The 24,025-nt window shown below is 39.3% G+C and overlaps 1 protein-coding gene across 1 annotated transcript in view; it reads right to left on the bottom strand.

Annotated features, from left to right (window-relative positions):
* Positions 1–1,448: 1,448 nt before the first annotated feature.
* LOC146455114 (uncharacterized) overlaps positions 1,449–24,025 on the bottom strand; it is a 22,769-nt gene continuing 192 nt past the window's right edge. The window contains exons 1-15 of the mRNA XM_085094728.1: positions 23,054–24,025; positions 20,388–20,739; positions 19,298–19,391; positions 18,021–18,550; positions 16,622–16,825; positions 10,342–10,483; positions 9,176–9,321; positions 7,893–8,016; positions 6,512–6,674; positions 5,220–5,341; positions 4,915–5,042; positions 4,271–4,396; positions 3,354–3,550; positions 2,482–2,665; positions 1,449–1,862 (exon numbers count right to left, since the gene is read on the bottom strand). The exon at positions 23,054–24,025 is cut by the window's right edge and continues 192 nt beyond it. Of these exons, the coding sequence (XP_084950854.1) occupies positions 1,770–1,862; positions 2,482–2,665; positions 3,354–3,550; positions 4,271–4,396; positions 4,915–5,042; positions 5,220–5,341; positions 6,512–6,674; positions 7,893–8,016; positions 9,176–9,321; positions 10,342–10,483; positions 16,622–16,825; positions 18,021–18,550; positions 19,298–19,391; positions 20,388–20,739; positions 23,054–24,025 (3,577 nt within the window). The 3' untranslated portion in view covers positions 1,449–1,769. The remainder of the gene's footprint in view (positions 1,863–2,481; positions 2,666–3,353; positions 3,551–4,270; positions 4,397–4,914; positions 5,043–5,219; positions 5,342–6,511; positions 6,675–7,892; positions 8,017–9,175; positions 9,322–10,341; positions 10,484–16,621; positions 16,826–18,020; positions 18,551–19,297; positions 19,392–20,387; positions 20,740–23,053) is intronic.

The following is a 24,025-nucleotide window of genomic DNA, read 5'->3' on the forward strand; positions in this document are numbered from 1 at the left end:
CATTTATTTTCCTGCCGAGCTTAACCTCAAGGAAATCCCGTAATGTTGTGCGTGCGCGCGCTCGTGCGCGCGCTAAATGACGCGAAAAATTATGCGCAGCAAGGATGCGCAATGCAATTCAACGGAATCACCTTAAGTAAATAGTAAAGCGTCAATTAGTCATTTAGCCCAAAATGAATTTTCTGCCATAAGGCTATAATTAATTGCATATCAAAAGTCACAAAATTACTATTTGATATCCAGAGGTTACTAAAAATTTAAACAACAGGTGTAATTATTACTAAAAATATCAATATTGACAAGAAGTGACCGAAAAGCAGTTGACTTGGGGACGGGAACTCCCTGAAATGTGCTTCAATTTTGTTGTGCATTCCGTTCAATTAAACTGTGACATTTTCCATCACACACACACACACCGCGATACGTTTATCCTAATGGTTGGCGTTTCTCTCTCGTTACTTTCACAATTAATATTTGTGTTTGTAAATCAGAGCAGTTGCTTGAGGACATATAATTATGGGTCGGTATGGTGTCATGACACCCCACGAAGTTTGTTCTTTCACAATCGTGAGTCTTTCCAGTTCTCCTCATCTGTTGCTTCATCACCCATCTCAATGCAACAAACGTCTGCGTTTCTTTCACTGTTTCGATTGCTGTCTTTCCTAGCATTCCTGTTCTCGCCGAATATTTCCTCGTTGTCTGGATCCCGTTGCTCGCTCTCGTGTTCAAATACAGAATTTTCTAGAGTATCTTCCAAATCATCTTGAAAGCGCACACCAGTATTCTCCATGGAAGAACTCCGTACCTTGGGTTTTTTCAAATCATTTTCCTTCACAGTAGGGTATGTGAGTACCCTAGACCTACAAGAACTGCCCTCTTGGTTTTCATGCAACGTATCCAACTGTTGAATCGGTTGTTGTCTTCTTCCTGCTTTAAACGAACTCTCCTCTTGGTGTGTCATTTGGAGCTGTGATTTCCTAAGCATTTCGTCTGAAGATTTGCGAAACTTCTCCATTGCTGCTTGCATACCGCTCTTTCTCTTTTCTGAGCTTCGTCGGGTGCTTTGCCAGCGCTCTTTTCTGGAAGACCTTTCTCTAGGCTCCTCCGCTATGTCACCTTGGAGCTTGACATTGTGTACACCTTCACCCTCTGTGATAAGTTTCAAAGTTGATTTCCGCTGTGCCGACGGGAGGCCTACTGGATGTGGTTCGTCCTGATTCTTTATGGACTCTTCTTCTTTCGAAGAAATTGACCTATGAATATAAAAAAAACGACGTTCAAAAACTCATTAATAATTCATAAGCCTATTGACCTATTAAATGGTCAATAATACATCACGTGCAGTGACTTTATATTGATAAACCTGCTTCTTATTAGTACGCGGTGTTTTTTCAGCTGATAGAACACTCCTCATTAGTATGCGGGTGTTTTTCTCGTATGCTAATACCCAACGTTCACAAAAGCATAATTGTTATGAACTCTATTGACACACGCTTTTCCAGGAATGTTTTTGAAGCCGTTCAAAAAACTCGCAGCACGTGTTTTATCGGGTTTAAAACCACTCGGCTGTGCCTCGTGGTTTTAAACCCGATAAAACACTCCTGCTCGTTTTTTAAACATTACGTAATGAACGCTGTTACGTGTTGTGTTTTGCAGGACCTAAATGCTACATTCCATGATCAATGTTTTCTTTGATGTCACAAATTTTACACTTTAATTTGTAATTAAAGCACAAAGTATTCGGTCGCGGCTTGTATGTTCAAAGCTACTTACTTTCTAGAGAAGAAGTTCAAGTTGATATATTTCATCTCGAGAAACACCCAGGCCAGAATTAATGACAAGACTGCCATTCCCAGCATTACCTGGAAAAGAAAGCAATCATAGTTTGTCACGCAAGGTGTTAGTCATCGTAGTTCGAAATGGTAGCTCAGATTAATCGTTTGTCCCACGATTCAGGGGCACCCAACGGATCGTTTCGGTTAATTACCTGTTCGGAAGGCCCTCAATCCCCTACAATTTTCTAAAGGAAATTTTCACCTCGAACTTTCGTTTTATGAGAAATTTAAGGCCTATTGTTTCTGGATTGATCAAAATGTCGTTTCAGGTTAGCTTAGATTTTCGGAAAGGAAACAAGACCCAAGGTTTTCGGGAAATGGACAAAAATACCCTAGTAATTTCGATAAGACTCAAGTTCCCCTAGAATGACCGAACAGATAAAAATATTAAAGCGCTGTCTAAAATGAACCTATGGAGCTTTAAAGGCACTCCAGATAACCTAAAATAGCGTTTCAAAGGATCTGAGAGAAAACTGTCGTTGGGTGCCCCTGACGATTGTGTAGCATAGCATGGGGGTTGATCCACTAATGTGAAGAAAAAAATACACCTCCTTCTTTTGCAAGTCAAACATTACTTCTTTTCATGTAAAACTAATGGTAATGATGATTATGCAGGTAGCGGCAATTGATCAGTTTGTCAACTTACCGCCAAATTTTCATAGATGTTGGTTGTGTCGAATCCAAAGTTGCCTAACACGGCGTTACCATCTGTACTGATACAATTTAAAGTAGACTCGTAGGGACAATTGAGACGTGCATCCTTTAACAAGATTTTTGTAATAGCTGCATAGCCATAGAACTGTGGGTTAATGTAGAACAGTATATTATACCTGCAAAAAGAAACCAGGGTTATCAGTACGACTCATTATGACACACGACTGTTCTCCAATACGGTTAATGCTGATTTCTAAGTTATGTTTAAAACACGAGCAGCAGTGTTTTATCGGGATTTAAAACCACAAAGTAAGTAAGTAAGTGAACTTTATTTCAGACAGGGTGGCCCGATCACAAGGTGCAGCCGAGTGGTTTTAGACCCGCTAAAACACGTGCTGCGAGTTTTTTGAACGGCTTCAAAAACATTCCTGGAAAAGCGTGTGTCAAGAGAGTTCATAACAATGATGCTTTTGTGAACGTGGGAAATTAGCATACGAGAAAAACATTAAACATAGCATACTAACAAGTAGGAGGTTTTATCGGGTTTTAAAACCACTACACGTGATGTTTTATCGACCATTTGATAGGTCAATGGGCTTATGAATTATTAATGAGTTTTTGTTGTTATCATGACAGGACACATCTACAAAGTATCAACTTTCAAACAAGCACTACGAATTTCTACAACCACACTCCAGTATGTTTATTAGAAAGCATTACGTTTGAGGGCGTTTCTCTCAATTAACAATTTTTTACGAGAAATCTGATTAGATTCAGTCGCATGCATAACGGTTCCTTAGCTTAAGTGAAAATACATAAAGATTACGTAATACATTAGAACGAAACGACGTAACCACTACTTACCCAGGTGGCATTGCCGGTCTGGGCACCAAAAAGCCACCCGCAAAGCCAGCAATGGCGGACACCATTGGACAAATACGATGAGCGATCTTCGGTTGAGCACAAATAACCATCATGTAAACCGCGATCCAAGTTTGGTTTAAAACAAGTGAAATGACTGTTACCAACACGAACGTCCAAACGTCGTGTGACGATACTACCTACGAAATAATTAAAAGAAGCGTTTAAACAGTGACGTAGGTAAAAGCACTCTAAGGAGTTTAAGACTGTTTAACCAAACGTTCGTGTAAAGAGGGATGAATCCTTCATTTCACACCCTTCGCTGGAAGTGAAGGGCAAGTTTAGACGTCTTACATTCATTGGATTAAAAACTACAGTGAACATAAGACAGAAACTACGTAATGTTTGCAACAAACTTTCATCCAAACTTTGAACATGACTGAACAAATTTTATTCAGGAATAAAGACGCATGTTCTTTGTTAGTTGCTTACGCTTAAGAATTGCCAGACCAAGCGGCCCATATCAATCCCACCGATGCTTCTCGTTTCAGTATTGCATTGCATCCTGGACGGCAGCCATTTTAGACCTGGAGCCCGTTTGTCGAAGTCGTAGACACATTTTTGGCCCAAGAAATATCAGTTTTGAAGATATTTTCCTGATCGTGTTGTATTTATACTAAGACCGAGGGTCACCTAAACTGGATCCAAACAAACTTTGCTTTAGCCACAAGCTTTCGACACCGTCCCGGCACCTTGATAATCAAAGTCATGGTCTTAACCAAGACCTGGGTTTTCAACTTCCAGGCCTGTAACGAGGCATTTTGTCACGCGACGTTGGTTATCATGGGTAATGTGGCAACTGAATTCCCTCAGAACGCACTCCAAAAATTGAGTAAAAATGTTGAATTTGCGTGACATACCAAGAAGTATGACATGGTTGAACACATGATCACAGGAAACAGACATACAGCAGCGGTTCGAACGTATGTTTGAATGACGTTCTCGTATGACCGACCACAACCATCTGCGCGCTCAAGGTGGAATATCTGCAAGCGAAAGAAACTTATTGAAGTCAACCTTATAAGAAGAATTGAAGACAGTTCTGAAATGAAGGAAGGGAAGAAAGAAGGAAGGAACGAATAAGGGAGGACGGAGGGAAGGAAAGAAGGAAGGAAGGAAGGAGGGAAGGAAGGAAGGAAGGAAGGAAGGAAGGAAGGAAGGAAGGAAGGAAGGAAGGAAGGAAGGAAGGAAGGAAGAGACGAAGGAGCGGAGAAAGAAACGAAGGAAGGAAGAAGGGAGGGAGGGCAGGAGGAAGGAGCGAAGGAAGGAAGGACAGAGAGAAGGGAAGAAGGCAGGAAGGACGGAAGGAAGAGAGGAAGAAGCGAAGAAAGGAAGGAAGGAAGGAAGAAGAGTATGGAGGGAGGAAGAATGAATGGGTGGAAACGACGAAGAAAGGCTGAATGGGAGGAGGAAGAGAGTGTGGAAGAAGGAAGAAAGATGTGATTGATTTTTGTTATCTATTTACTGAACTGACAATAAAAATGAAGGCCTATGCAGTACTCACGTCCAAAGCTTTATTGAGGTGCGCCATTAAAACAGAGCTCAGGAACAATGGACTGGAACAACAGTAGACACAAAAAGCTGACATCAGTAATATTCCATCTCTCTGATCCGCTCTGAAGTACACAGTTCCTATAAAAAGACAAAATTTTTGTGTTTCTTTCTATGTGGCTCTCTTTACCTTAGCGATATTGCTTCAATTCAAAATTCCGACATTCATAAATTGACACCTTGATTTTGTAACACTAAGGATATATTAAAAGACTTAAATGAATGAAGTGTACTTTTTTGTCATGCTCTGTGCAATACCTGTTACAACTCCAAACATAAAGAATATGAAAGGGAAATAAAACATTTGCCCCAGAGTCTGCCTCTCAGCGGTCCGTGCTTCCAATACGAACGTTCTGTTAAATGATCCCGCGCCGTCCACGCTAAAGAAAACAAGAAACAAAAAGAAAGAGAAGCAGATAAAACGGTGTTTACCCGCAATTCAGGCCAATGGCTACTGATACAGAGGTATTTTTGCGCAGTTTATGGCTATACGGGATAAGCAGATCTTAGCAAGGGCTATTGGAATCCGAAAAGAAAATTGGGGTAACCACGCATTTTTCACAGATAACTAAGCAGCAATAATTCAAAAAAGTGCTCAAATACAAAGCAATGTATGGCATTTTTTCCCAAATTGAAGGTTAATTATCTCTGAAAAATGGGTGGTTACTCCGAATTATCTTTTCGGATCCTAATAACCCTTGTCAAGATCTGCTTTTCCCGCGTACTTATAAACCGCACAAAAATATCCCTGTTCTAGCAGGCACCGCCGTTAAGAAATCTGACTTTCTCGGACGATCTCAAGATGCGCAGAACGTATGCGCAGTAGGAAAGGGAGGCACCGTCCTTAATGATATAACAAAAAGAAGATAGAAGGAAAAAGTTGAGCATTTGCGTGGAAGGGAGCGCGCTGTGTCTTTCGCCTTTCGGTTGAGTATTGTCTTGAATATTTAGTAAATGACAAATGGATAAGGGAGTTAGTTTCTAAAGAAACTGCGGTGCTGCGTCGGTGGGGAGTAGAAACGAATGTTTGGTTTATCAACAGAGTTGATAACTAAAGGGAAATTGGCCACCGTAAAGAGATTCGAGTGCTAGATTCCTTCAGGCGGCTTGTATATCGAATGATAATGTCCAGGGCTGAATGGCTGTCCAAAAAATAAACAGTTAGCGGAGAAAGGAAGCTTCGAGGACATTTGAGGACAAAAACCAAGGCCATTATCACCCGACATAACAGCCAAACGCGAAAGAATCAGGCAACGGACATCAAATTGGACGACTGTTATCAGTCCGATTTTGTACCATGTGATGCGTTTTGTCCAATTAACAAGAGCGCGCAGAAATTAATAAAGGTACCGACCGCCCAAAGAGATGCCTTCTTTTAACTCCCTGAAATGATTAAAGGGAGTCATCCGCTTCCTACCCCCCACTCTCCACCCCCCCCCCCCCCTTCCCCTCTGGACTAAAATCACACTTCAATAAAAGACTCCGAGGAAATCAAAACATTTCTCCCGCTCTGGTAACTGTTTCTGAAAGACCATTTCAACCAAACGTACTTCTCTTTCTTGTTGATTGCCGTCTCCTTGTTGATACTGCTGCTAGCTTGCTTCTGTGCCGTTCTGATGGCCTCCTCCACAGCCTCTGGCTCGCCACTGTTTTGGTAAAAATCCAGAATTGCGCGTCGAGTTTTATCGAGGTTCAGTAAATCCATGATGGTGTCTGTGAAACATGGAAGAAGTCAAGAATATTTTACCAAATGCGAACTCAGTGAGTAAAGCCAGCGCATTTCAGTTGTTCTACCTATTTGGAGACACTAATTAAAAGAAGTGAGATTGACAATGAAATAAAATTAATTGCTCATGTAAAACCGGCGATACACCTGGCGATTTTATACGCCGATCGCCACGATCGGCGTAAAAAATCGCCGATATCTGGCATGTCAGATATCGGCTATTAAACTCGCTGGCATTCGCCAAGTGTGCCCGTTCCCGCGATTTTCTGCGCTCATCGCTGCGAATCACCAGTAAAATCAACCAATCAGGTTGAGCGATTTTATCACATGACTTTTCTGTAAACACCTCTTGATAAAGCCGGGAACAAGGTTGAAGTGCCACATCGCCGCAATCGGCGAAAAAACCGCCAGCTGTGTCTGCATAAATCGCTTGCGATCAAATTCGCCGCGATCGGCGTAGAAAATCGCCAGATGTGCCGCCGGCTTAAGGTTAATCTGATAAATACTTAACGTTTCACTAAAATGTTTTGACCGTATTGGGCCTGAAGACCTCTCACCGCTCTGTTTTAGAGCAAAATACCCAAAACTACATATCCTCTTAGGGATTGTTGAATGGAGAAACAGGGAAGGTCAGGGGTGCTTACCATTTACATGGAAAACCCGGAAATTCCAGTTGGAAAATCAAATGGTACGCATGATTCCATTAGGAGTACTTCTGAAATTATAAGCTTCAAGTCAAAGTGATGCATATTTATTGCTCCTTTTGGTATTTGCAGCTGATGCTCGTACATTTTGCATGTTATCTTTCTTCTGTTAAGACAAGCTAAATCATTTCGTATTTATGCCGAAAATTTCCACCCGGATGGATTGCGTAAATGGTAAGCACCCCAGAACTATAATCGGGAGTATGACAGCCGCATGCATTCGCGCCATCGGGACCGGAAAAAGCCGTACGTTCCTGCTATAAACATTTGAACGATCTTGTCAAACATAACTAATCTTAATTTTGACTCGAAGCAATAGAGTGATAACAAGAAGTATTAAAGTGCAAAGAGCGTTTTTACCAATTCATTTCATTCAGCACTCCCCCCCCCCCCCCCCCCCTTCCTTAACAGTGTTGAGGGAAATTCCGATGAACTTTCAGTTTGAGATATGGAAACAAGTGTTAGCCACCTTGGATTGGTATGACAACGTACGTAACCAACCTGCAGGATTTTTGGAGTCAATTTTTGGCGCCTCTTCACTCTGGCGAAATTCCTCCGTTGTTGACTGGATATAGGCTTTGAAAAAGATCGCTGGTGACTTGGCTGGCTCTCCATAATAAGCCACCTGATCAAGAATAAAAAATAGTAAGTTATTTCAATTAATTCAGTTCCAATCCAAATTCTCTACTTACGACAATGTACCAAGAGACCTAACAGAAGGATCTTTACCAAATTAGAGCTCTATATAAGGAAAAACCAATTTAATCTCTCCGCTTTCTCGCTCAAAAATTGGCGATATAACGGATAATGAGAGCAACCACTTCTTTCTTCTTGGCTGGCACATTATTGTCCGCGCGCGAATATTTAACAATTAGATTATGAGCTCGAGATTTCTATCGCGTGATAGCTGATGAGGGCGCAGCCCAAATCAGCTATCACGCATAGAAATCGAGAGCGAATAATCTAATTGTTTTAGTATAAATCTACTAGTCGTTCAAAACTAAACAAGTAAATTATCTATATCCACATCGCAGACACTTCGAAAACGCGAGGAAGCGGCCGCTATTTTGTTGAAAACCGCTACTCACTATCTATCACAGAATAGATAGCGAGTAGCGTAGTCAATCAGAGAACGGCATTCGTGATAGAACACTAGCCGTCGGCGTGAGCTTAGTTCCTATCTACCTCATACTAGGTGAAATGGTTTACGGTCATTTCGATCGCTCGACGTCAGATTGCTCCACAAAATGGTTAGGTCGCTCGAATTCGTCTTGTGTTTGAAATAATGACAATTTTTAGGAGGACATGGGAAGAAAATTTTCTTGCTCATGTTATTTATGTCAGCGTAGGTTGAAGTGTTTTGGCTTGTTCGATAAGTCTACTCGAACAGTTAACTAACAGCTTAGTTTTTTAGAGTACCCGCCTAGTATCTTTTTCTAAAGAAAAGGTGTATAAAGGGAAGACTAAAGCGCAAATCCCAAAAAATTCCGGCCCAGTACAAAACAAATCTGAACACTGAAGGGTTCGAAGGGTTTTCGTTCTGAAAGCCAAATTTTAGATTGCTTCAATTTTCTTAACCTATGTAAGAGACAAGTACAAACAGGATACAAACAGCACACCTTTGTTGTTCTTCTTATTTTCATCAAAAGAGAAGTTTTTCTCGAAATTTTCATAATTTCGAACACAATGCGAAGTACAGCGATCTAACTATAGAGTGGAGTGGAGTCGATGTGGAGTGAACGTGGAGGCCAAATTGACCGGACATGTTTTGGCACTTTCCTTACCTGACCATCACATAACAAAAGAATCTTGTGAAAAAGATGGAAGATTTCCAGTCTGGGTTGATGAATGGTGAGAATAACAAGCCTGCCTGATTCGGCTACAAGATGAAGGTGATTTAACAGCTCGAGGGAGGATGTTGCGTCCAAACCTGAAAAACAAAAACAAAAAATAAATAAATAAACATTACGAACATTTAAGCAAAATACTACTTTAAAAAAAGTCTCATGTGTTCCCAGATCGTTTGGACATATTTTGTGCCCCCCCCCCCCCCGGGATTTTGTGTAACTTTTGAAAAGTTATTCCTCGAATTTACTAGCTGTTGTGGGTCTAACGGACATGCTGGCGGATCACTTTTCGCATTGTTACAAAATTTTTGAGGTGACATTTTGCCGAAGAAAATTGTAGATGTTCTTTTCGACTAAATCCGACTTTCTTAGGTGTTCAGGTACCATGATACGATTCCAGTGCTCCCTAAGAAATCGTGGGCACCCGAACAGAACACTTTTAAAAGATGTTACCGCGTTGTTTCCTTGGACAATGATGTTTTTCCACATCACCTCTAAATGAGTACTGGCGAATCATTATATGGGGAACTTAACAAGAGATGTTCGGTTTTGTCCTGTGATGAACTAGCGTCTTATGTTGAGTCTGTGGCTGCCTGTTCTTCGTGGCAATTTTGCCAGCTTGCTATCGATGTCTGTAAGTAACTAATAAGTCTAATTTAGTAAGTGAATTACTATCTTGTATTGAGTCTGTGGGTTGCCCAGTGTACTTCGTGGCAAATTTGCCAGCTTACTATCTCTGAAAGTGAATAAGTGGTCTACATCTACGTCAAAGTACAGTGGGGTGTCGTTAGGAATTTACTGGCAAATCGAATGTGGTTTAGCGATAACGATATTCGTCATCACAGTGGTGAAAATGTTGTGCGCCTAGTGAGTTCACAACATATTTTGACCACTGTCATGACGAATATCGTTGTCGATTTTTTTTATCACAATACCAACGTCAAAGAAAATTTTTACAATAACTGTCAAAATTTCCGCGCGCTGATTGACGCGAGCAGCGTTGTCTAGACTCTTATCGACAACGGAAAATTAGCCAGTCAGATTGTGAGATTAGAAACAATTAATTGTGGTAAAAATTTCCTTTTGTTCAAATGCCACCATACCTGATGTTGGCTCATCAAGGAACAGCACTGATGGTAAGTTGATCATCTGAAGAGCAACGCAGAGTCGACGCTTCTGCCCTCCGCTGAGTCCTCCCCCACAAGATCCACCAACAACTGAATCAGCTAGGGATGTTAGTCCAGCCTGTAATCAGCAAGGGATTGTGTTCTGATATAAAGATAGATATATTTGTTTATCTTCTTCCACTTCTGAATGAGGCATCTGTAGCGAATAGAGAGGTTTCCAATTGAGTGTCGCAGGACCAAAACCAAAGTAATTACTCTGGCCAATCGCAACAGATGTAAACAACACAACTAGCCAATCAGAATTCGAAGCAAATACATGGAACTGACGCCAAGCGCGGGAAAACGCGTGCGGCCAAAACACCATTGGTTTTGGTTTGGATTCCCATTGGTTGAGAAAGCGGCGCGAGTTTTGTTAACCAATCACAGAGCGTAGTAATGCAAAACCAAAGCAAACGCGTAATTACTATCGACACTCAATTGAAAACCGCTCTATATCGATGTATATAATTAGTTTCTACAGCTTCCAGTGGTCATATGGGAAGCGAGAAGGCTACAAACGTTACGCTCACTATGAACATTAGCCACAGTCAATTCAGTTTATTTGCCATTACTTAACTCAAGATTGTTAAGGTATAGCTTACCCCAAATCTGGTTGAACCAATATTATTTCTGCAGAAATTTACCAAAGTCGCCTTTGTCAGTTAGAATAGTTAGTATTAGCACATCATTGTTAACTTTTTTATATTAATCTCTATGGTCCTTTTCTTAACACTCGTACGACTTTGGTATCTTCAATGAAGATGATGTTGATGTTAATGATGATGATGATGATGATGATGATGAAAATGCTTTTCATCAGAGACCTAAAACCCACTCTGAACGTGCAAAACGACTCTATTCACGCAAAAGTATTTATTTAATAAGCCTTAAGAGCGCCTTTTTTTCATGACCGAGTGAGTGATGGCACGGGGTTCAAAAATTGACTACCCTCATATTTTGCTCAGACATACTCTATGATGAGTTAATAAACTCGGTGTATTTCTTATGTTCAGCTCTGCTTTTGTTTTCCAGAAAATTACCAATAACTGTAACGGGCGCCGACCGTCACAAAATGGCGGAAATTAGTGCGTCGAGTAACAACACAAGAACTTCGCTCGTGTAAAGCGCAAAAGGAAGCACGGTTTTTTCAAATTGGTATATTTGTGTAAGAGTCATTGGCAAATGATTCAAGTCTAAAATCAGGATTGTTTACTTAACTGGGAATGCACGGCACGAGTTTGAAAATCACCAATATTTCATTATTTAAAAATCTCATTTTGGAGCAGTTTTTCAATAAACATTTTTCCCATGCGGTATAACTCAGAAGCGCTTGAGATTAAGGTTGTGATTAGTGGAAATAGTCTTTTTTTCAAGGATATAAAATTAGTCTGGGGCTCTTAACTTCTGCACGAAAAAACCATGCTCTATGTCGAGAAAATCACAAACTCCACTTGTCAACAAACACAAATAATCGAATTAGTCTCTGTTATCGAAGCCAATATTCCAAGCAAATCTTAGTGCTTAGCACCTATTTGATTAGAAGGTCAACATTACAAAGTTACCTTGCTAAAACAGTGGCTGTAGATTGGTTTTCATTCCTACTTTCTCTTCAAAATTACCATCTTCCCTCTGACAGCGAGTTTACGAAATCAACAACTATCTGAACGATACCTGAGTGGCATCGGTGCTATTTTTCGCAGTTTCAAATACACCATATCTGCTATCTTTCTCTAACGTACAACTGAGCTTGTTTCATCGTAACAAAATGACCATTGAGCGAGATTTTCGATTACTGAGCGACACTGTCGTTTTGACTTCTTCAATCCATGCATATCATTTTTATGTCACGCAATGACATATCACACTCCTTACAAAGAGGGCTTGGTTACCAATATTCCTTCAGGTGTTACACAAGTTTTGCGGATAATTAAATAACTTTGGTTTGTTAAAAAAGACACTCTGTGATCTAAAATTCTTAAAACAAATGGAAAAAACGCCAAAAAGAACGAGATAGGTTAAGGAAGAAAGAACCACCGACCGACAGACAAGCAGCCCGAACGATAGAAAGAAAAAAAGAAAGAAAGAAAACGAACTTGTAAGCAAACAAAGGAAGAAATGAAGTAAAAAAACAAATGTAAAATTTAGAAGAAGGAAAGTAGTAATAATATAATGGGAGGTGAAAAGCGGGAGCGCTCAACACTAAAGAAAACCAAATTTAGTAAGGTGAACCAATCCTAATGATACTGAATGACCATCGCGTCATTCAAAATTTTTAAACAAACAGATGATCGCGCAGCCACGTTGTCCTTCCGGATAACACATGAAATGGATATCAATTGCTCTTTTCAGAGGTTAGCTGGGGGACAGTGCTCCCAAGATAAACGAAGACGATCGAAAGAAAAAAAGTGCCCTTATCCTCCCGTTGCTTTCATGTGGAAAAAGCACCTCAGCACACACACAGTCTGTCGGCGTAAGCGATGTTGAGTCGGAGATCAACTTAATTTTTGCAAGGGCTTTAATTTTCACTGCACCTTGTGACATTTCGGGCATGACCATCTGTCCAGTTCATCCCTCCTCTTTGGGCATTGGGTGGTGGAGAGGTTCCCAACGATACCTTATCGAGCTACGCCAAAGGGAAATCGCGCAAGGCTGACCGCGGTATTAACAAGGCGCTTTCGGAGACTATCTAAGACGCACCAGAGCCAACAGGTACAAATTTTCCCGTAAGGCAACGCATTTTTGCTAATTCATGTTAGGGGAAGGTCAATATGAAATTTAAAAGTTGTGTCTTATTTTCAAACTGAGCGAAAAGCCGTAAGTCGGAAAAAAATTAACATATACTTGCAACAAGAAGCTCGCTTTTTTTAATAACTAGCCTGTTTTTGGTGTGCGATAATTTAATTATAATGTTTATCTCGAACTTAAATTTTTCCGCAAATGAAACCAAGATGCTTATTTTCCTGGAAACCCAACTATAAATGCAACGCTTATGCTTTTATTATTATTATTATTATTATTATTATTATTATTATCATTATCATTATCATTATCATTATCATTATCATTATCATTATCATTATCATTATCATTATCATTATCATTATCATTATCATTATCATTATCATTATCATTATTATTATTATGGATACTTTTATAGCCGTAGCTACTAATCTGTGAAGAACTCCGTTAAGTTCTCTCAAATAAACTGAACTCTGACAGTTACACAATTTTGTAGTCTCATTATATTCCCTCAATCGCTGGTTGTGAGAGTGGTCATATCCAGGACTCATTACAGTGGTTATTTTGCATCTCCAAATTGGAGACGGGGCCGCCATAAAAATTTCAAGGTGGCCATCCGAACCATTTGAGGGTCTAACCTTCTTCTCCAAATATTTCTGACCATGCGTATGGGTGCGGCCGTTAGAACCCTGCGGTGCTTAATATTTTTCTAGAAACTTTTTTTTATTATTATTTTCAGGAGCACAGTTATCTTAATAACTATCGTTGCTTTGGGTAGGAATATGCCGTGACTGTAAATTGCAACTAATCCGGATTCATCGGCCATATGGTACTGTGTAGCTCAAGCTAAGCCTAGCTGATGTTACAAAGGGCATTGAAAATGTTGTCCTTCTAAAGGACATTTGTTTGTCTTTTAGCATGTCACTGACACATCAGTTCATCGCAAACAGCCTTACATGAAAAAGATTCAGTCACTTTGTCTAGGCTGCATCTGCCAGCAATAAGATTCGTTTTCCGGGCTCTCATCTGCTTTTTGCTTTAAGTATGTTCTTCATTGGCCTTACAAGCTGAGTGCTAAAAGCATTGGTGGCATTTATACCACTGTTAGGCTAACCTTCAGTCGACACTTACACCACCGGCCCGTGTTACACTACCCGCCTTGAATAGCTTTCGCTAAACGCGGGTAGTATACATCTGAATAATGTAAAAGATGATTTTAATAAATGGTTGATTTATTTGAGCGTAGCTTACATAAAGCGCGAACTTTCTTATCGTAAAGAAGTAATTGTAATTGCCTTTAAATGCGGTTCTCTTTTGTTGTTTTAGTCTTGTCGATAAAGTCAGGCAAGGCCGGGCTATTAAGCTGGACATGGTGTGCCCATTTGACACCCCCCCCCCCCCCCCCCAACAGTGGTACCATTCTGTCCATTGCACGTGCACGATGTACAAAGCATCTGCTTGTAAAACATTTGTACTAAAAAATCCCATCCTAAAAGATAAAAAGCTGGTAACAGATTTAGTACCATGTCAGCTAGGGGATTTTAAGCTTGAAGTCGGACGCAGACAAACTTGCCGCGGAAAAAAATATAATCTGGTTGTTAATTTTGTTGGGTGTCCTGCGCGCTTGGTCTCATTGCGTGACAAACATGATCGTCTCATTCTACAGACGATTCCTCTTGTGTGCGTCTTCGGGCTGCAAAATTTCTTCTTCTGCGACTATAGATAATCGCATCATCGTTCTTAATCGTACAATTGAGTTACCTCAAATATGGTTGAATCTGTCAGGAACTGTAATGTTTCATGCAGGAGTCTTACGTAAGGTTGTTGATTACTTGTGCTTTGGTAAACATGGTCGAAGGGAAGATAACAATTTTGAAGGGAAAGTGGCGACGAAAAGCAATCTACAGCCACAAGTTTTGCAAGGTAAACTTGTAATGTTGACTTTCAAATCAAATACGGTGCTAAGCACTAAGATTTGCTTGGAATATTGGCTTTGATAACACACTCTAATTCGATTATTTGTGTTTGTTGACAAGTGGAGTTTGTGATTTTTCTCGACATAGAGCGTGTTTTTTCCGTGCAGAAGTTAAGAGCCCCAGACTAATTTTTATATCCTTGAAAAAAAGACTATTTCTACTAATCACAGCCTTAATTTCAAGCGCCTCTGAGTTATACCGCATGGGAAAAACGTTTATTGAAAAACTGCTCCAAAATGAGATTTTTAAACAATGAATTATTGGTGATTTTTAAACTCTTGCCGTGCATTCCCAGTTAGGTAAACAATCCTGGTTTTAGACTTGAATCATTTGCCAATGACTCTTACACAAATAAACCAATTTGAAAAAACCGTTATTCCTTTTGCGCTTTACACGAGCGAAGTTCTTGTGTTGTTACTCGACGCACTAATTTCCGCCATTTTATGACGGTCGGCGCCCGTTACAGTTTTTGAGAATTTTCTTGAAAATACAGCCAGCTTTGAACAAAAAAAATATATCACGTTTGTTGGCTTATCATAGGGTATCTCTGAGCGAAATATGAAGATTTTGAATTTTTGAAGCATGTGCCACATTTTACTGATATCACGCGGTCTTCACAGACATTCTCTCTTAAACACTATATGCTAATTTATTGTTACACCTTGCCGCAGACTCTGTAATTTTTTATTTCTCCTTGACAATGGCGTCATGAAGACACCGAAACGTCGGTTTTTATCGTTAATTTTTGCATGTCTCTGCATTATTATTATTATTATTATTATTATTATTATTATTTATACAATAAAGAATTGAAAAAATGTCACTTGTGAAATGTTCGTGGCTAGTCTGACGCGGCGTTTCGTCTCGGCCAAGAGACTCTTCAGAGACCTTTAGAATTTGTAGGCAAACTCGTTGAGCATCGCGCTCAAAGTCCCGTTCGCAAATTCAAGATGTTAGCAGCCACGAACATTTCACAAGTGACATTTTTTCAATTCTTTATTGTATAAATTTCAACTCGTGTACGTGCGGTTGGGAATCCTTCTGCGATAGAGGGCCAGACTGCTAACATCTTGAATTTGCGAACGGGACTTTGAGCGCGATGCTCAACGAGTTTGCCTACAAAGTCTAAAGGTCTCTGAAGAGTCTCTTGGCCGAGACGAAACGCCGCGTCAGACTAGCTACGAACATTTCACAAGTGACATTATTATTATTATTATTATTATTATTATTATTATTATTATTATTATTATTATTATTATTATTATTATTATTATTATTATTATTATTATTTTACGTTAACGGTTGCTGGTCGTAAATGCATAAAAATGTAAAAAGGGAGGGTAGATTTGGTTATTGCAAAATTTTTTTTAGCTACCTCTACAAACCCAATGACTCTCATAGTTTAGTTGACCTTGAAAACAACTGAAGCTCAAAGAATGGTTTCAACGAGTTGTATAATCGTCTTTAACACCTGGATAAACAAGAAAGACTGGATGACATACCTCAGCAAGTATCTGCTCTACTCGCTCAAACTTCCTCCGGAAACTCAGTTTGTTAGGCAGCCTCATGTGAGCAGCGAAGAAGAGGTTTTGTCGAACGGTAAGCTCTTCATAGTAAGGTACAGCAAGCTGTAGTACATAACCGACCTTGCGAGAGTACCAGTCCGGTACTTTGTCCAGACTCACTCCATTGATGACCACTTGACCCTGTGGCGATTCGAATTCGTTATCATTAAGCCGGACTGAGTAGATGTCATAGGGGCAGCTGTGATTTAGGATAGGACAGGAGCTGGACTCCTGTGTTAAATTGTTCCCTTCCCCAACCACCTTTTGTTGAAAGTAAATGCAAATGAGGTTTTTCCAGATCAAGATGATGTTGAGTAATACTTTCTTGGATTCGATAAACAAAATTTCACAGAGATAACAAGAAGCCCTTTGAGGTTTAAAAGGACCCGTTTGTGATAATCGGAGTAACGATAGAAGTGATAACCCTTAAAACATGTACAATCTGAAGATGTAATCAAATAAAATATGTGAAGAAGTGTGAGCAGTTGAATATTCCCAGAGAAAAAAGCTTTCAAAAAGCTGAGAATTTACAAAGAATGTACCCATACTTTCTGTGTAAAATCTTGACACTTTAGACATTAATTTCTCCTCTCCTAATGTATTCTTATCCATAGATAATTGCTTTAATTTTAGTGTAGGTCTTACTTTAGTTTAGTTCAAGTATTAATTGGGGACCCTTTTGTAAACCACTTGGTGATGTAGGCTTCCTCTTTAAAGATTCTCTTTTTTTCTTAAAAGCCAATGAACATGACTCTCAAATTTTCAGTTGGTACCAAGTCTGCGAAGCCTTTCATTTATGTAGTGCATCAATTATTTGTAGGTAGTTTTACCGTTTATGTTACCACCGATTTCATTGATACGTAACCCTCGAATAAAAACTCCCGCGAGCATTTGGCGACTCGCTTCCGTCAATCATGCGCTCCTTATATGGTGTTATAGGAATGCCGCTCAGTTGGTTTAAAACTGAAATATGGCGGCCACTGTGTAGGCTGTTCGGTCGACATGGTTGCTTCGTATTCTTCAATTTGCGAGTGGTGTATTTGCTCGTGCAGGGATGAGCGCGAGCGCTATAGCAAGACTTCTGAACGTGGGGTTGGCATTTGTGAAGAAAATTCGGAAATATACAGAAATACCTCCACGGTTGATTACCCAGCCCGGACGGAAGCGAATCACCAAATGCTCGCGGGAGTTTTTATTCGAGGGTCGCGTATCAATGAAATCGGTGGTCATAAATGCTAATGAGGCTACACAAGGAAGAAAACATCCTCCTATATGATAAGACATTCAGTTGGTGAAAATACCTATTATTTGGCATTGGTGGCATGATTTCACATACCTTGCTATGTCCACGTCTCCTCCCTGTCAGCAAATCAAGTAACGTTGTCTTTCCAGAGCCGGAGGGACCCATGATTGCCACCAGTTCACCGGGATTAAAATACGCCGATACGTCTTTGAGAACCTTCTTTTCTCGAGGATTGTTTGGTTCCTTCATTTTGACATAATCACGTTCTAGGGATTTTCTTTTGTGATTTGGTACAAATTTCAAGTTCTCCTTATCTCTGATTTTGCCAGTCGCCAAATGAGTTGATCCGACTTCAGTTTGCGCTTCCGGTTGTGAGCGACGTTCCATAGATGTTGGAATAGGACTGTGACTTAGCCCATTCTGTTGAGAGCTTTCTATTGCCTCCTTGACAGTATTAAAACCCGAGTTATCAGCCGCAAAAGTTGAGAGTTCTGTTCTGTTCTCATCAACAGAACATTGGCTATCAGTTCTTGAGTCTTCCTCCTTCTCTTCCAAAACCACAGAATATGAGTGTTGGAACGGAGGGTTCGTCTCACCAGTAGTTTTTGTTGCTTCTTCGTTTCCTAAATGAATAAATAATAAATGATAAGGGACGAAAAGAAATTGGCAGAATAACTTTACTGATTCCTGGAGGCATGTAATCACACTCAAACCAGGCAAGGAATTCTCCCACACTTTATAATATAATTATTATGTAATGTAACTATTGTTTATTATATTTGTGGTTTTAGTTTATGCCTATACCATTATTATAAAAACTTTTGTAACTGATGTAATTATTATATCGTCCTTCCTTGTAATTAGTTCGTATCGTAAATTTTGCCTCTTGTCACTCTATTTTGTATTATATCCTAACCTAGGAGGAGCCTGGACCTTATAAGCCCCGGCTTCAAATTCAGGCTTCCTGTAACCAAACCTCTTTTCTATGTGTAGTGTGTATTATTTATGTATGACGAAACAAATACAAACTCTTTTTGACTTGAAATATATATATTTTTCATAATTACAAAACCAAGCGCTTCATACAAGTAGAAGCCTTGACTGTTTTCTTTTTTTTCTTTTTCCAATGGACCATCAACTCTCAATTCTAAATTGAACCGCCTTGTACAACATAATGAACAGCACAACAGGAAAATAATTCACAATAGATTTTTAAAACTATCGCTTTATTTGAATGGCCGCGCTTGATAACTTTCAACGCAGGCTCAAACGAAGTGAATGAGCAAAGCAATATAAAAACACAACGGTAAGTCATCAGTCGATGTAATTCACCAGTTAAAGCCTTAGTAACAAAAAACGGTTTCTCTCACCTTTATCTTCTCTTGCTTTCTTTTTTGTAACCACTGAGTAACTTAGAGAAAGGCACGCAATGCTGATTCTATCACGTGGTTCACATGGAGGAAGCTAAAATACGAGGCCAAATATAAAAATTAGTAATGGTAATAGGACTGAGTGGAGTACACTTCAGGGAGTAATCGGGCAATAATTTCCATAATTTTCGATTTGAAATTACGTGCACGATTATTCCTGAATTGTACGACACGAAGTCCGATTACCAATTTATTGTGTAAAAAATAAAATGCGAAAAACTCAGTAATAGAATATTTAATGTAAGTACAAACTTCTTATTACATCAGCTCAACATTCCAAACCAAAAACATAGCTTACAACTTTAAATAAATTCGTTCATTTTTGTTTTCAATCTGAAGCTTGGCAACCTGCTCATTCGAGATTTTTTCCTTGATTTTGATTGGTTAGCATGGGCTGCTAGAGCACGAATAGTTAATTAAGGTGAAACTAGATTGATCTTTTTAATCAAAATTCGCAGCACTTTTGAAAGCGAACTAGGAAGAATCGAAAAGAAATATTTTAGTCTAGAGTGGCTGGCGGCCCTTGTGACAAAAGCCTGGTAAAAAGTCTGGTAAGCCTGGTCACGTCTGACTCAACCAGACTTACCAAGCTTTTGGTTAGAAAGCAAGTCTGGTTATAAGTCTGATAAACCTTGTTTAACCAGACTTTCCTAGTAATCTTGGTTAAGTCAAACGTTATCTGAAAATCCTCGGGTACCTTTGAGGTAGAAGTAGTTCTAAAGAATGTCTAAAAATTATACACTAATTATTTAGAACTAAGGTGCATGTCTATTTTAAAAATTGGGTTAGTAGTGTTAAATATGTGTATGTAAAATAATACTAAGATCGTGATAAATAGTCTTGTTCTGCTTCTTATAATTGTTGTCATGGACAGTCATCATTATTGTTATTTTATAAATGAATTGAAATGTTATAATCTATGTTTAAAGGAGTGTTGGTGAGAATTTGACGAATTTTAGAGGATTCCAAAAACGAAAGGCAATATTAGCGGTCCATCGCCACACATTAGATGATGAATTTATTTAAGTACCTCTTTGTTTATCAAATAATCTTCGCCCTTCTTCAAGTAGTTTTTTTCCTTTCGTTTCAAGTAATAGCTGTGAACCAAGAAAGTAGCCTTTAATCCAAAGCTTAAAACTGTGATCACCAAGGACAACACGAAAATAATCACTTGAACAGTTTGTCCCCATACAGCTCCAGGATCCAAAAACAACAGTTTGCCAGGACACGTTGGGTTGCACTGAGCACCGAGACAACTGTCAATCATTGTCATAGGGAAGCCACGTGACTGAACCCATGTTGCTATGAAATCCTTCATGCTTCGGCTCCTCCCTTCCGTTTGGATCTTTGTTGATTCCCAGGTCCCACTCTGTATTTTATGGCTGCGAGAAGAAAAGTAAATTACTGTCGTGTTTTGAACTGCGCTTTTTGCTTTTAAAGAGAGGATTTAGAAAAAAAAAAACAGTAGCCATCAGTGCATAGTTGGTTTAAAACCTGTGTCACTTTCTTAAACCTAAAAACATTATACTAAAAATATTGGTTCGTTTTACTGAAACTATAAACCTGCCGGTGTCTTTGACTATAGATTAGCGAGGTTGGAAATCACCGATTGCAGCAAGTTCTTCCTCTGTGTCCTGGAAAATTATTTGTTGTACATCTGAGAAAATCACTTGCTATTTTCCTCTTGGAAATTTTCAGGGCATTTCGTGTAGTAGAGAATGTAATTAGTTCTTATTTCAGTTCAGGCTAGGTGGGCATGAGAGGGCATGACGCCATGTTGGCTGTACTAGAAACAAACGGAATAGCCTGTTTGATGTCATTCTTGAGAGAAAGATCATCTTTATTTATTTAATCACGGAGAGAACAATTGAACAGCTACAAGTAAATAAATCATTACAAAGATAATATAATAATTCACTAACAAACGATGCAGGTATAAAACTTAACAAAAAAGCTGCTCTCCACGAATGCCGTGTCTTAAAGTACTTGTTTGAGGGCACGTTTCAGTGTTGCCGATGTTCAGTGAATCAATATCAACAGCAACCGCGTTGGTATTGAGGCATTTTCGTGAAGTGGGTTTTCAAAGTGAAAATAAGAAATTGCATTACAGGAAACCAAAACTTCGAAGTTCTTATATAACATTGCAACGTTGTGATGTTTCATGCATACTCCTTCTGAAATAACTTAACGTAGGTATCTAAAACTATTCGACTTAAGTATGGAGCTTTTGCATGCTGTCAACGGTGAATGATTTCAAAGGAGGATAAGAAAGACGTTTTAAAAGGTTACAGTACACTTGAAAGCTGTATGGAATATATTTAAGGACAGGGATTTTAAATTTAAATTTCATTAGCGTCACGGAAATTAAACACTTCCGTTGCTGTTGCGGAAACGAAAATCCGAGAACTTGGCAAAAGTTAGCCTAACAATCCATTTCATAATAATAATAATAATAATAATAATAATAGTAATAGCCGTTTATTCACAAATCCAAGTGAAAAGGAGATAAATGAGGTTTTCCCTTTCTAGTTTATCTCCTGATAAGAAAATAAATTAAAACATTTTAAATTATTTACAACTGTTTAAAATACTTAACATAAAATATTTAGCACATCACACAATAGAAGAACTTAGTGTTCTCAGTCTGTTCTTAAAGGTCCACCCAATCCAGCCGTGGCCAGAGAGACTCATCGACCATTTTAGTAGTTATGGTTATTAAATTAAGGTGTATCTTAAGTATTGTTTATTAACAGAAGCTTATTGCTGGAAAACAACTGACTATTGACAATGATGTATTATTCAGTAAGTGACAGGCAAACTCGAAAAAAAATCCGAGTGCTCCTATCAGCAGTCGAAACCTAAGACCTTCCGATCACTAGTTCGGATGCTCTACCACTGAGCTACAGACATCCTGCATACCGCTAGGATTGGAATGTCATGTGTGGCATACGCGCAATGGTATAAACGTGACGGAATATTTTAAGCTTGGTGAATAAATGAGAATGATGATTATTGCGACGAAACTACACATAGTATACGTCTTATCTTTAATGGGAGGGCCTCGCTTCGTGAATTTGAAGTAAAGATGTATGCTATGTGTTGTTTGTTATCAACAGTGCTTTTATTCTGTTATCAAGAAGGAACACTTATCATACATGTTAACTTTGGAGGGCTTCGAGAATGTAGTTCCTGGGTCGCCGGTATAATAGATCTTATCACGGTTTTGGAAGCCATCTTGATGAGTAGGCAAACACGTCTTGAAATAACAGTGTTAGTATGGAAATCCGTTCTCAAATAATTTTCATAAAACATCGCTTCTGAAAAATTCATGAATAGGAAACTTTAGGCACTAGGCAAACGATTTTACGGAAAATAACTGAGGAATGTAGCTGTGCTAGAAAGCATTAAGTTGCGTTTTGACATTTCCATACATTTGTCTGTATAACGAACCAGCCGCGAATTGTTACTAACAATAGTTCGCGGGAAAAAAATATAGGGAAATGTATAGAAAGTTCAAAACAAAACTGGACGCTTTCTGCACAGCTACATCCTTCGCATTTTTTTCTTTCAACGAAACCGTGATAAGGTCTATTATTATCAACAATGGACAATTAGTTTTAGGTTTCTTTTAATAAACCTAAACCTTTTTGAAACAATCCCAGCAATACAGTGTTTATTAGATATTACATGACTGACCTGAGTTTTCCGTTGCCAAGACCAAATTCCTCTGAAGGTGGCAACACTCCTTCTTCGCCCCACAGGCTTGAAGTGCTAAAATAAATATGCTGGAAACACGCGGGCGCGAAGATACTCAAGTTAGATGTTTGGCTTTCAGAAGTAGTGAGGGATTCATTCATTGCCCCACCGTACATGTTAACAAGCGTAACATAGTCTGCAAGGTTGTCACGTGCTGTCTTTCCTTCCTCCTCTAACCTTCTGAAAAGGTCTTCAAGGATGAAAATGTCGTACATACTAGAGATAATCAGTAACGGGACTGTCGCGGGGTAATACCCGCGGGAAATCATGCACGTCGCCGAAGGACAACAGGTATAGCCAAGGGAATCATCATGACACGCAACCATGGAAATGTTTGCAAACGATGTGAATCCAGGGTTGATTCTGTCTTCTAAGCTGTCTTGAAAATCAATAAACCATCCTGAATCAACCATAGATTTCATTGTCGCGTTTAATCCCCGAGATTTGATCACTTGGCTTAACACCCAATCTGCATGATTCAGGACTCCAATTGCCCCAGCGCTGCTTCCAGAGAGAACAATTTCTTCAGCTTTGCTGAAGTTATGGCGTTGCAACAGGTCTTCAAAAACGGAACGAAAAATAGTTTGTCCTCTAAAGCTGAAGTTATCTACAGAAGGATCATTGACGAAATGAAACGGCTTCTTTGGGTTTGTTTTTAATCCAAGCCACAAGTCACTGGTGCAATAGGGTACTAAAACATGAACGTAGTCATGGAAAGTCGGATTTTCAGATTTTGACGACGACAGTAAGTCTCTGCCAGTCACTTTATCTGGCAACAAAGTCGATGTCATCAACACCGTAGAATTCTCATTCATGTACCGCTTGTTACAATCCTGGAAAGAAGCGCAAAACCCACCGCTTTCAAAGAACACAATCCATTTGTTGCTTAATTTCGGCCCAATGTAGAACGTA

The sequence above is a fragment of the Pavona decussata genome, unplaced genomic scaffold (assembly GCF_977016875.1).
Source record: "Pavona decussata unplaced genomic scaffold, jaPavDecu1.1 SCAFFOLD_286, whole genome shotgun sequence".
NCBI classification, from domain to species: Eukaryota; Metazoa; Cnidaria; class Anthozoa; order Scleractinia; family Agariciidae; genus Pavona; species Pavona decussata.